The following is a 15,063-nucleotide window of genomic DNA, read 5'->3' on the forward strand; positions in this document are numbered from 1 at the left end:
GAAGGTTTTACAAAAACGAGCTTAAACGACTGATTTATTAAAATTGTTAAATGAAAGTTTAAGAAAATATAGTTCAAATTTTGTACATTTATCTGCTTAAGATTTCTAATGAATAATTTTTTTTCTGTATTGCTGCTGTTGAGTCTTCCTGACCCACGTAACACCTTAAAATTGCCTAAAAATGCAATTTTTTCTGTGTTTTCTGGTATATTTGAGGATACAGCGTCTCTGGTGTCGGTTTAATGAACTTCATTAGTTTTAAGGAATTGTCAATCATTCAAAGATCTTTCATTTCCTCCTATGAAAAATTAAATCAGTTAAGTAGAATTGAATCTATCGTCACTTAAGTACCAAAAAACGAAAAAATTGTAGGGGAAAGCGTGCTACCTTCGGACGACTTAAGCTTCGGACAATTCAATTTTTTCTCAATGTTCCTTATGGATTTCACCGAGAGCTGTTTTCTCAAAATTTGAGGCATTGGACTAGCTAGTAAAGTATATTATTATAATGGGCCAAATTCATTTATAACACATTAAAAAAAATGAATTGTTCGAAACTAACCCCTAACTAAAGTTTTTTTTTATATGGCTTGAAGCCATATAAATATTTTTTATTTGGCTTGAAGCCAACTCATAAATTGCTTCCAAACTCAGCTTACACTTCGAGTTACGAAAAACTTTTTAGATGGACATATAGAATATTTATCCCTTTGTACAAGGCATAGAGTCCTGTGTACAAGGCACACCTCAATTGTGACATATATCGTGTAACGGTCACTAGTGTAGAAAAATTTCCATACGAATCTGTATGTGAATGTGAGAAAGTGGCTTCAACTTTGAAGGCCACTTGCCAGGGGGTAGGTTCGAAACATAAATCGTCCGAATGCAGCGCGCTTTCCCCTAGTGCCTGGAGTATGGCCACAAGTGCAATTTGAAATCAGATTTTCGTAAATCATTAAATCCAAGTGATAGAAAAAAATAATTTTTAATTGTCTTTCTAACAATTTAATTTTATTATTTCGTAAAATATTATTAATACACGTAAACTACCCCGTTTTCCCATATATTTTCTACAATTCTAACATAAAGATAGACACAATAATCATAAATTATGGATATTTGAAGAATTTCAAGTCTCAGATAAATATTTTAATATTGTAAAAACTTGTGAATCGTAAGTTTAAAATTTTTCTTGATCTTCATATTAATTTAACGTTTTAAACATTTATCAAAACCACGAATGTATGATTTATTATTGAGGAATTTCCGCTAAACATTATGTTACATAATTGCAAAACAACACAACGAGCAACCCTATTAAACCCCGTGGAATATTTACAAAACACAACTCGCGAAAAATAAATAAAATTCCATCGTTATCACAAAGCACCGGAGCCTGAAAGCTTCTCTCCAAACATCACAAGTCTGTTCCTCAATAGCATAACGTCTAAAAAAATTCCCATCTGCCTATTCGAAAATAAATAAAATTCAAAGGCAAAAATTATTCAACTTGTTATTAGACAAAAATTGTCGGCATTGTTTCTTCTCTTCTTGGTCGAACCACTCCAAAGATCCCAAGAGTGAGACTCTCTAGTTTAATTGCGTTTCGAAGTTAATTGGGGAGGAAGACCTTTTGCCCAAAAAAAAAGAAGCAAAAAGTCTGCACAAATGTTTGAAGAATATTTTCTGCATGCAAAATGCATTTAAAACTTGAGTTAACTAAATGAATTTGCCAATATTATTTGACGAGGTATAAGGCACAATTGGTTGGAGATGAAATGAGGCTGAAATCCTCAAAAGAATCCACCGCATAAACTAACACCACAATTAACCAGATACATCACAAAATAGTTAAAGGTTTAACCAGATACAACACTTCACGTGAGAATTTTATGTGCAATATTTGTGAATTGGTCAATTGATTGATTTTTCTCAAAGGTGCAAGAGGAAATTTTCTTTTCGGCATGGTGTAAATTAATAATTTCAAGTGGATTCTCTCTCAGAGATTGCACATTATTGGGAGAAAGTTTGAGGGAAAATTATAAGTACACAAAACACTGTAGCAATAAGCTTGAAGATCACTAGAGATTAAAATCATAAGTCTACAAGCCCCTCAACCCTTAAAAACTTTCACAGATTTAAATCTTTAAATCACGCACAATTTAATTATTTTTTTTTTTTTGTAATTTTTTTCTTGGAGCTGAGAGAGGAACAACTTCTTGTGCTGCTCGCGTCCAAGTTACACTGTGAATTAATTTCCTAAGCGTCCACTTCATGAGGTCTCCCCCGTGGAAAAGCAAACACTAGTTCAACTCGTTAATTCGTCATCTAAAATATACACACGCATATCAGACTTTGGCATTTCTCATTCACTCTCACTTCCAAGGCAGAACTTATTGTGCCAGGGAGAAAAATCTTTTCCCGAGATCCACTGAAAAGAGGCCCAACGGGCAATAAAACTATTTTCCACCCGCTGAAAAACCCATCAAACTGACGTCAAGAAGATTCTTAATTGAGTATCACTCCCAAACCCATCCAAGGGGCTTCTATCTCAGAAGATTTATGGGAAACACGCAAAAAGATTTTGTTATTTAGAAGAAATACTCGGTTCAGGTATAAGGTGCTATAATCGAAATCACAGCCTCATCGTCGGTTAAGTTTTCGCAGAATTGAAAGTTTGAATATGGGAGGCCTGAAAGTTTGCACATACTAAGGTTTCGAACACTTAAGATTAAGATTGAGATTTGTCTACGGGTTAAACCGGCTTAAACCTTTATCGGTTCCGTTGCATCCAGGCCACTTATTTTGGCCCATTATGCACTTCCCATTATATGGGCTTCACACCTAAGACTTAGCCATATGACTTTACAGCTCTAATTTCTTATCAATCACGATTTTTCGAAAAAATTTAACTTAGGAGTGGATTATTGCAGATAAGTGACCTATAGGGTTATCAAAAAACATTAAAATTGCTCGCTATTTAAGATTTTGAGACCTTCGGGAACTGGGCTAAACCTTTAATCTGAAGAGTGCTTTACTCTATTCTATTTTAACCCCCAAGGCGGTCCTACAGCTCTATATCTCGGCTTCTGTATGCCTGACCAGCCCTTGTTTGGATCAGTTGCAGTGAATGTGTATTTGTATCGCCAGATCTCTTTATGTCGAGAGTAGTCTTAATCCTGACTTTTTTTCATTTCATTTCATTTATTTCAAGTACTGCTTTTGAGCTAGAGCTCTTTCTTGAAAGCAAAAATTTAGATAGAGATATACGTGTACAAAGACTTCAATGTTTGTGAGATAGCGGCCACCGCCGTCTTAGCGTTGGTAACCAACCTCCAGAGTAAAATTTTTTAATTTTCAATTTTGACTCAGTCATTTTTAGTAATGTTTAGTACAGTTTAAGGTAATTGTAAGATCCATATTAGGAAGAGCTCTGAAAAAAATAGGTGCAACTTCGTTTTATACACAGCTCTCTCCGATATCCAGGACTTCGATATTCGGCTGACAGCTGTCAAACAGTGACGGTTGATGAATTCAATTTTTTTTTACTAAGTATGCAGCTTGTCCAGTGTGAATTAAAATGTTATTTTCATTTTATCAAAGCCTTTGATACTTTAATTGTGGTATAAAATGAAACATAAGCGCACGACAAAGAAAATTCTGTTGTTTTTCGACAGAAAATAAATTCACAAAGCACAAAATAGAAAAACCGTTAACCAGATTTAAAAAACCCAAATGTCATTTTGTCCCCCTGTCACCTGGATATATTCCAATTCATATTTATTGTACTGATTTATACAATTACAAAGAAATTCATTAATACAATTCATTAATTATATCACAAATATTTTTTTTATTTTAATTGTGGGTAGGGTAGAATAGCTTAATGGTGCTATTCTAACCTATTCTAAATGAAAAGGGAAAATCTATCTCCTGAACATTTTTTAGCACTTTAATGTTCTAAAGTCGTTTTGCATTATCGAATTTTTTTATCCTTGTGTCTCGACTCGATTTCTCTGCGGTGACAAGGTGACAAGAACCAACGTAAAGAAAAGTAGATCACGCAAAGCACTTGTGAACAGTCGTGTACTAAACAAAATTGTTTAGGAAAAAGATTTCATCTTCACATTTTTCATTGGAATAGCACCATAATTCAGAAATTACTTCAAATGGGATTTTTTAAACTAAAACTTAATGGATTTTCGATTTATCTGGAGCATTTAGGATCAAATAATAAGATGTTGACAAGAAATATGTTATGAAAAATTTAGTACTGTGTTTATTAAGTAAAACTTCTGTAGTATCAGTTGAAATTGTGAAAAATTCCAAAGATTCCATTTGGAATAGATTCTGTACTAAGCTATTGTGCCTCAACCTATAATTTTTTTTATAGAAATTTTAGAGCTATTTAATTTTTTCTGTCAATGAACGCCAATTATTTTTTCGATTAAGCTTATTTCGAAAGTTTTGGAGAAAATAGCTTCCTTTTAATTTGAGAATAGGACAATCTTTTGACGTACATTTAAAGAACTGAAGATTACTGTTTATTTAGTACACTTCAGGCGGTCCGTTAGGAAGTACTAAAATAAATTCACCAGGTTTCCTTCAGGTCTTCATACATATTTTCTTATCGTAAAGTCTAAAAATATTATAAAGGAATGGCTATAACCTGACGTACAAATGATTGAAGTTTTTGATCTAGGAAACTTCTTTGGCGAATTGATTTAGTACATACATGTACTAAATCAATATAATTCAAAATCAATATAACCTACTTAATTTTTAATTTTTTAATTCAGCTCGAAATTCATTTGGCCAAATCTAATCTAGGTATAAAACATGATTGATATTAACCCCTCGATACCTCCCTATCTTACACTTATTAACAAAATCAGCGTCTGTTCGTGAACTCTGGCAAGGCTGGTCATCTTCAATCTTCACTCCCCGAGAAACTCATAAAAGAAACACACCATTTTCATGGTGATTCCGGAGGAGAATTGGACAAGACGGAGCATAAGTGTGCGCAAAAAAAGCCCAAAGAAACATTAACTCAAACGGCAATAAGAGTAGCCATCTGGAGCCTAAATGACGGACTTGATTATTTGCCTTTCGATGACGCTTCAGCATTTGGCAGTTTTTCTCCGATTCTTGTTTTTTTTTCTTCCTATCGCGACTTCTGTCTCTTTTGCACATCCACCCACCTCCCAAGTTAAACACATGTAAGCACATTTAAAAGCAGCAAAAAAAAAGATTACAAATTGTAACACTTAAAATTCTGATGGAATCATCTCCCAGCACAATCACATCCGTCAGACGGAATCCGTGAGGGAGAGGGCAGGAGGAAAATTCACAAGCACTTTCAGAGGAAATGCCCAGTCAGTGTAAATCATCAAGAGACTTATAAATGTTCTAAAAACACGGTACTGGGATGTTCTAGAATTCAGAAAATACCAAATGATTGATGAAGAGACATAGGAATGGTAAAGGTGTTTCTAGGTTTAATTTAAGCTGAGATAAGGGATTTAGATTCTTTTTACAAAGATTTTACAACATTAAATCAGTTACGGTGGCAGCCAAAATCCCGAAAGCCAAAATCCCGAAAGCCAAAATCCCGAATTTTTAAAATCCTGAAAGGGATGAAATTATATGGAGGAAAATGTATAGAATAATTTTCCAAGACACAGAAGATTTCCCTTTGCCTCCAGCAAGCGCGAGTGAAATCGTGGGAGTAGCTATGACACTTTTAATAATTCGGGATTTTGGCTTTCGGGATTTTGGCGTTCGGGATTTTGGCTTTCGGGATTTTGGCGTTCGGGATTTTGGCTTTCGGGATTTTGGCGTTCGGGATTTTGACCGGGACCCATCAGTTATTATATTAAACAGTCCAATAAACAGAGTGTCTCGAATAAACTTTCAGAGATTTAAGACTGTAGATTTAATCCAGTTCCTAAATGTCTCAAATTCTAAATGAAAAGCAATTTTAGTGGATTTCTAAATCTAATGGATCATTTATCCTTACTATCTAATCCTAAGTGACAATTTCCTAAAAAAATCTTGACTGATAAGAAATCAGAGAACTTGGCTAAACCATAGATCTGCAGCCCATTTTACCTTCACTGTGAGAGAAATCCGAAAAAGTTAAAATAACATTCCGGAAATGTTAAATTTACCCTGAATTATTGATCCGAAATCGGTGTAAATATTATCCTTTTTAGGTGTATTAGGGGTTAAATTAACCCTTGTTCATGTTAATTTTACCTTTAAAAAGGTGTAAAATCAACATTAAAAAATGTTGATATAGTTTTACACCTAAAAAGCGTTCAAGTTACGAGGAAAAAATGTTAATCGCACCCCCTTTTTTCCTCAGTGTTCTAAAAACCGCAAGTTCAGGAATTTTATCAATATTTTATTTGGCTCGTAAAAGATATATCATTTGTGGCAATAACAAATTGACAATCTATGTATTAGACATTAAGAAAAAAACACACATTAAGCCGAGACATATATCAATAACCATAAAAAAATTATATTTCCATTTTCAATATTCATTCACAAAACTTTCTGATTAATAGACAGGTTCTCGCACAGTCTCAAGGAAGCTTTCAGAAAAATTAAACATATCAGAGACACAAATCTCGCTCGACATTAACTTTTATGGTTTAGAGTTTAGACCACTTCTCTTATGTAGAATGATAGTTCCATGGCATGAGACTTTGACAGTTAATAATAATTTAATAAATTTCTACTTGATCTAACAATACAATTTGAAATTGGGAAATTCCTCAAATTTTTGGTTCGGAAATTAGGTGCTATAATCAGGATCATATTTACAGATTTACAGATATTTACAGCAATCGGGATTTTGAAATATTTTAATTAAGAAAAATTTTTTACACGATATTTTTTGCTCTTCTAGAGTGTTCAATCGTTATTTCTGGTTAAACGAAACACTTTTTGTGGTGGACCAATATTGAATTACTGTTCAATTCTTTTTTGGTTCATCAGTGAATTATCAAAATTTTGAGTCTGTAAACATAATTCCGATTATAGCATCTCATATTCGAACCAAAGCTCATTCTCAAATAATTATGGGAAATTGTATTAACCCATTCAGTCAATGTACCAGAAATACTTGAGTTAGGATGTTCATATTTTGGGATTAGTTTCCTACAGATTAATAGATGAATTTTTTGAAAAGAAAAAAATTTTATCTCATATGGGGGCGCAGGGAGCCTCTGTCAAACACACGTCTTAACGGTCACTGAATTTAAATTCTGCGCATTAATTCATTACAAACTCTATTGCTTTAGATAGAGTAACTATCCAAGAACACCAATTGGCAACTGGAATTCAAATCAGGAAAGAGGAAAGAGGCCAATTTTAACAAATTCGACGGGATGTCGTATTTTCCGTCCGCCATTTTGAGCAAAAATTTTGCATGACCTTCCGCGGAGCAAGAAAATAATAACAAAATGTATTTTCATCTCTGTCGGACTATTTTTCTCAAGTAATTGAATAACTAACGCTACTAAAAATCCATTCGCGACAGCAATTCGGATAAAAATTGCCCAGAAATAAATCAACAAAAATCCCTCAATTTGCGTATGATGTATAATACCATGGTAAGGAATGGGTTAATTTTATGCAAATTCTCCGGCGTGTTGTTGCCGTTGTTGCTTATTATTATCCCTTAAAATATGCAGAAAATCAATTTTAGGAAATCCTTGTGGTTGTTTTCCCAAAAACAAGAGCGCAATAGATCAGATAACTCAAGTTCCCACTTTGCTCAATCAAATTTGCTCTTAAAGTGAATGAATTTTTGACCTTTAATATTGAACTTTGAATCAATATCCCAAAAATAGAAAGCTACCAAAAGTTTATCTGCGTAACTAATGCCACAAAAGCATCGTTCATATTTCAAATTTATACAATTTAGAGAGAATCTGCAAGCTATTAGCAATTTTTATTTGTAAACACTAGTCAAGTTTGAAACTCAATATCTTACTCTTCGATCATCAAATAGAACATTTACCGCCACAACACTTCCTCTTTCCCATCTTCCCAACTGTACTAACACCGACAGATCCAAAATAAAGAACTCTCATAGTGAGAATGCTGGAGGAGAAATTCTCCATAGAGTCAATAATGTTGATGGTCAATGTTACAAACTCAACAGACTCCTAATTCAATGAGTTGAGGCATCGCTTTTTTCGTACAATCAACGCAAATATTAATTGAGAATGATTGACACATGAAAGAATGTGTATTTTTTAATTTTCAACTATTTGATTAATTTTTTTCCTTATTCATTTATCATTTTTCTGTATTTTTATGCATCATCCATCTCTTGCTTCTCTGGCAAATAAATCTCCATGGATCAGTGTCTGAGTGTTATGGAGTCAGCCTCTATGTAAATCTTTGCATAAATTAATTGACTTACGACAATCAGAGTTGAGGCATTAACTTGATTAAAATGCTACTGTTGCATTTGTGGCTTGCCAAATGCTATTAACAGAGACATGGTATTTATAATCATTAAAACTATACAAAATTGTATGAATTAATAAACAATGCAGTGGAGTTTATTAATTCTCTAAAATAATCCCTGTTTACCCTGCTCGAATCAAGGTTATTTCCAATCTCTTCAGCAATGCCTAACAATGTAAATGAGGAAAATTCGGAGATAAATTTTCATCTAATATTTAGGCTGATGGAAGAGTAAACATCTTGAAATATATTTTGGCAAAATCATTAATTTCTGTGGGAAAATTGGAATATAAGAGAATTTTCTTGGCCTAATTGCTTGAACGGAAATATTTATTTGAAACACCATGTTTCCTTATTTGATGATCTTTCAATCAATATTTGTCTACATCATTGAGCATTTTAAGTCTTGTTTGGAGATCATTTCTCAGTATCTCATCTCTTATTATCTTCATAATCTGCAAGACATCTTTTACCATGCATCTAATGATGAGAAGTGTTTTATGCTGCACCCACATTAATTTCGCACTTTAGCCTTTTTATACTCGAACTGTGTTAATAAATTACACGACTATTTACATATTTATGAAAAAATAGCGTAGAAAAATATAAACATAATTTTTACTGAAAACTCTGCACTTATCAGCTTAATTTTGATCATGATTAAATAAATTAAAAGCTTTTTTGAAAATAAGGAGTTTGCGCAATATGCAAGATTGTCAGATTTGCCGTTATTGGCGCTGCAGGTTCATAAATTTTTAAGACATGAAACTAATTCCTACACGCTTGAAGGTTAAAAATTTTATGTACAGTAGACTCTCTCAAATTCGGGCATATGGGACCGAAATGTCAGCCGAATTAGACAGAAATTCGGGCGACAAAGTTTTTGAAATGCAACGATTTTTTATTCATGTGCATATAGATATTGAGTTTACACACTCATATATAACGTAAATTGCATGAAAATCCCTCAATAATGCAAAATCACATCAAAACTAAGACAAACCATGGCAAATTTGAGCATATTTGATTCATTTGATAATCATAATCAAACTTGAAAAATGACAACAAACTTTTTTCAAATGTAACCGCTGCCCGAATTAAAAAGTAGCCCGATCTTAAAAGAGCCGAATTTGCGAGAGTCTACTGTAAACAATTATGTCAATGCATAATAACTTCTTCTTTATCTATGAGAGTAAACGGGATGACTATATCTAGATTTCATTCGCTCTCACTGAAATGTCAAAAACCTTTTTGTAAAAATAACTTTAAATATTTGAAAACAAAACAAATATGTTTTTCTTTTGTTTGATGAATTTGTTTTCCACTCTCTGATAACCAAATCACTGAATATTCGGATGAAGCTGTCACATAAATTCGACAACTGTCAAGTTCCTATCAACAACAATATGTACTGTCAGTCATCCATTGAATATTTTTATACTGTATTAAATTATTTATTTACACCACATTAACGACGTGTAATTAATATGTGTATAATATTTTATCATCATTGTTTATGGGTTTACTCCTAGCACTTTTTCCATCTTCCCAATAATTCTCATTCTAAAATTGATTTAACAATCTAATAACAGACTTATCGTCAGAGGGGTATTCTTGCCAGCGAACCGGTCAATTAGGCTCAACAATGGCTCATGCCAGGTCAAGTGTCAAACATTTCAATATCATATCCTCTCCATCGAGTCTTCTCAATCGCTTCAGCTATACAAAAAAACTCAAATAAACTTCATAGCGAGCAATTAGGGTATTTATTGTAGTTCAATTGCCTTTTGTTTGTTTGCTTGGAGGCTCTAAAGTGTTGCAAATGTTTCTTATGGTCACTTCTTTTTTTACCACTGCCCTAGCTCATCAATGAATTTTTGCTCATTGTTAGAAATTCTTACAACAGGACAATGTGGGTGTGTCTAGAGAAGAAAAATAACAAAAAAATAATAATAAAATAAACATTAGGCAAATAAAATTGCCCAAAGGATTTCCTGAATTCAATCGATCATGCAAAATTTTCCACTTCTTTTCAAGTTCCCATCTCTGATTAATATTCCAACCACAAATCATCCATTGATCCCCATTGTAGATAAATACAATATTTATGATCATTTTCGCCACATTCAGTGAGCAAGAAATCATCCAAAAAAGCAAACTTGAAGATCGTGATCTTCAAAATTGATCGACTTTGCATACATTTGGGCAATTGATGATGAAAAACCGCGCGATTTTAATAGTACTTCACACTCGGAAAGCCACTCTCTGTGATAAATTATTCAATTAATTGTATTCATTCATAACAAGCCGAAGAGAGTATTAAGCGGTTCAGTACCACCCGAGAACACTGAGAAAAAATGACTTTGCAATTTTCGATCTTTTAGTGGAGTCTTGCATCCACGAAAAGATACGGAGAAAGATGTGTAAGTACAAACACGATATTGTTATACATTGATCAGTTGAAAAAGGCGATAGAAATCGATTCTGTACGGATGAATTGATGAGATGACAATAAGACACGCTCAATTACGCGGTGATACATCCAAAAAGACATCATTGACAACATTTTCCTCACACCACAACTTTTCTTTCTTTCCATTACTTTATATCTAATGCATGTTATTCTCTGCTGAAACTCTTCTTTTTTGGATCAGTTTATAATTGAAAATAAATAACAAGGGAATGTAAAGAGAAAGATTACAGTGATGCACAGATTTTTTTTTGATAAACAGAATATTTAATTTTGGAAAATTTCCTCTGGGCCTCTGTGCCATTTTCTTACTTAACCAAAGAATTCGAAAATATATAGGTTATGTTAGACCTAACCTAAAAAAATCGCGACGTTATGTGGAAGAACTTCGGGTTATTGAAAATTCCATGAAAAAAGGATTTGAAGGTTCCCTGTAGCCGATCGACTGCAAAGTTTCACAGTAACAGAAAATTCCCTGGAATTTGTCTTCTATTTTTCCGCGAGAGTTTCCGTGGAAATACACGCTAACATTCCGCTTGGCATTCTGCGGAGTTATCAGCTTTTTTTCGCGTGGATTTCCTAGAAAAAAAGTTCGAGGAATTTTCTTGCAACATATCTGAGAGCATTCCCTGGAAATTGATTCAAAATTTCCTTTGAATACTCCGAGTATGTTTTCTGATATCTTTCCGACCAAGACTCCATGGAAGTAAACGCGAAAATTCTGCAATTATTTTTCGCCCTAACGCTATAATTCTTGCGAGCTAGACATACTCAAATGAACGATATGGTAGCAATATTTTCAACTCAAAAGTAGAACAATTGAGTGTTCGTCTGATAGATGAATACTCTCCAAGTTCTAAGCTGCCAATTGGCACCGATCGTCCATTTATTTGTGGATGTTTTTTTTGTGTGGAAATTCTCTATGTAAGTTCCACGAAATTTTTAATCAATTTTTGGAATTATTTTGAAAAAAAATATTTAAAAAATCCACCGGAAAAGTCGTGGAATTCTGTAATATTAAACCACGGAAGCCTCTAAGGCCATTGCATGGAAATTTCCACGGATAATTTCGTGGAAATATAGAGGATTTTTCCGAATTTTTCCGAATTTTTAAAGGGCTGACTGCCGATTATACGCTAATAATCCATAGGAAAAGCCGTGGAAATATTCGTCAGAGAAAAGTCCATGGAAACTCGCGGACATTTCTTATTAGACGGTCCTTTACAGAGTTCCGCAAACGTCCATGGAACGCTAGGAAAAAAATTAGCGCCAAATTCCATCTCGGAAGCCTACGTGGATTTTTAGCGGTAAAATCCAGGGAATTCTACGCGGATTTTTAGCGGTAAAATCAGTGGACATGGCAGAAAAGGCAGCTGGAAACCCAATGGAATCGCTGCGGCCATTGGCTATAGGGTTCTTTAAGTTTTAAATCAGAGGTGTGCAAAAACCGTTGAAACCGAATTAACGTCAAAATAAGTTAGTTATAGTAGCGTTTTGAACATTGACGTACATGTTTCATTTGACGTTTATTCGGTTTCAACGGTTCTTGCACGCCCCTGTTTTAAATAGCCCAGCAAGAACCACCAGATGCTAACCGATTTCAATTCGGCTGAAAACATATGTAATTTTAGCTGAATTTTGCTAATCGTAAAACAATACTTGTGAAGCAGTGTCATTTCCATATGGTTAGCACTTTTTGTTCGAGAACTGCTGACCGATCAGCTGATCGATTCAGCAAAAATACGCTGAAAACGATGCCTTTTTCAGATAGCTGTGCATATATATGACATTATGATATATGACATTGCATTGGCCTGGATACAGCCCTGTTTTTTTTCTTAGAATAAAAAGAAATTCACTACATGAGGTTTATTTCTTAAAAATTTGGATCTAAATTGTATTTAAATGAACGGTCTTTAAAATCTTGAAATTCTCAATACAACTGAGTATATGTCTGAATCAGTCATTAATCGGTAAAGTGTCAAAAGTTGACTAATTTTCTCTGATGGAGATCACTTTTTGCACCTCACTGTAAATCTCATTTGGGAGAAAGATTCTCTCACTCAATCTCAGTTGGAATAATTAATTGAGAATGTAATTAAATGCATTTAGGTAATACCTGGTGGATCGGTATTAATCTATGAAATATGGCATATCTCTTGGAGAATCTGGCCCAAAAGGCCAGAAACAGAATAAACTATTCCGAGGTGCACAATTTTTGTGATTGATCGTCAGTTGAATTAAGCAATTTATTGACTCCGCACAGTGATAAATGGCATCATTCCTCGATCTCACCGTGTCAATCAGGAAGATGTGAAAAAAAAGAAGAAGACTTGGCCAGAGATATGGACTCTTCTTCAAACCTAATGTGGGAATAATTGGCTCAGAAAATGTGTGTTTCTCTTACTCACCTTACAAATTCCTTCAACACAAACTGCTCGTCCCTGGAAGTTTCTTCTGTAGTACTCTGCCGGCTTCGAGCATGGCGTTCCATCAATCACGGTGTTGTTCAATGTGGCGAAATAATTGAGTCCAACAGGCTTACAATTCAATTCACACTCGGCATCCTCTGCAACATTAACCATGCAAATTTATTCAAGAGGTCACAACAACAGCATCTCTCAAAATATTTCCCTTTGACATTGAAAGTTTTCACAGACTTGGGAAATTTGCCTGATAACTGTTTTTGGAATTCTGAACTATCCCATTTGAATTCTAAACTACGGAATTTCAATTCTATGTCATTGAAAACAGCTGACAGTTGCAGTTTGCGCCATCTATGTGTCAATAAATGTCAAGATTATGAAAATAATATAAAAATCTTCAACATTTTCATCTTAAAGAACTTTTTTTAACACTGTGTGTGATCTTATAATCTTATAAAATTGTTCAAAAACAAAATTGGTTTAAAACTGTCATTTTTATTATAGAACTTCTTTAACAGCTCAATCCAGAATGACCATTTGGAATTTCAAAAAATTATTTGGTGATAAAATTAAACTAAAATAAAACAATTTTGAAGAAAATTTGTTTAAGACAACTATTGGGAGAGATGAAGTATTTTTTTATTTCTAAAGTCGTTTCAAAGAAAGGATCAAATACAGAAAAAAATGTATAAGGGACACTGGGGCACCAACGAACACTACAATTTTTTAAACATACATTAAACTTCAGACTTATAGGAATTTATAGGCACTATAGGGATACTTGTCCAGTGAAAAAATGGTTGAGATAACTCAAGTAATTTGAAAATAAAAATTAAATGTTCTGTTCTACCCCATGTTTGGTGGTGCCCCAGTTTACCCTAAATGCCATATTTTTTACGTATACAGTGCCCGCTTCCTAATCCGGGTCGCCGTAATTCGGACAAGTTCACGACGGTTACATTTAAAATACTTTTGAGGGTATGTAAAGCATGCATGTTCAGCAATGAAAATGAACTATCTTGTGATGTTTTTGTTTAATAAATGAAGTATAATAGAATAGACTTCTCCAATTATGCCTTTTTAATCTTTTTAAAAGTTTTATTCTAATTCTACAAAAAAATCTTGTATTATATTTTCGAGACGTTGAACAAATTCAAAAAATTAATCCGGTTTACGAAACGGACATCTGACATTTTGTCTCCCAATATCATGCGGATTACAAAGCGGGCACTATGATAAGCGGAGTGTTTTCATTGCCATATTTTATCGTCAATGTTTAACTATATGGACACGAATGTGTCCAACAGCCAAGACGTAAAATAGAAGAACAAGATTGTAGATATTTTAGAAAATATAAAAAAAAATATCCAGAATTTCACGAAAATTGTTTTTCATAAGTTATTTTGTAAATTTAGAATATCTGCTGTCAAAATTGACAAAAGACGCCAAGTATAGAAAATTTTGAATAAATGTCATCATGATATTTATTTATTAACCGTATACGTGACACGTCGAGCGGTTGTCTATATATTGAAAGATTAGAATATAAAAATTGATAAAGTTATTTGTTTTAATAAAAAAATTTTTGAAATAATAAATATTCTGTTGAGAAAAAAAGTGCTGCTAAAATTTTAAAAAGTTCATATGCTTATAGATGAAGCGCTGAATGTCTGTCAATTTT

The 15,063-nt window shown here is 33.5% G+C and overlaps 1 protein-coding gene across 2 annotated transcripts in view; it reads right to left on the reverse strand.

Annotated features, from left to right (window-relative positions):
• Positions 1-15,063, reverse strand: part of LOC129800767 (thrombospondin type-1 domain-containing protein 4) — a 67,770-nt gene that overhangs the window by 15,963 nt on the left and 36,744 nt on the right. For both annotated transcript variants that reach the window (XM_055845388.1, XM_055845387.1), the window contains exon 6: positions 13,368-13,525. In XM_055845388.1, the coding sequence (XP_055701363.1) occupies positions 13,368-13,525 (158 nt within the window). The remainder of the gene's footprint in view (positions 1-13,367; positions 13,526-15,063) is intronic.

Source organism: Phlebotomus papatasi, chromosome 2 (assembly GCF_024763615.1).
Source record: "Phlebotomus papatasi isolate M1 chromosome 2, Ppap_2.1, whole genome shotgun sequence".
In the NCBI taxonomy this organism is placed as follows: Eukaryota; Metazoa; Arthropoda; class Insecta; order Diptera; family Psychodidae; genus Phlebotomus; species Phlebotomus papatasi.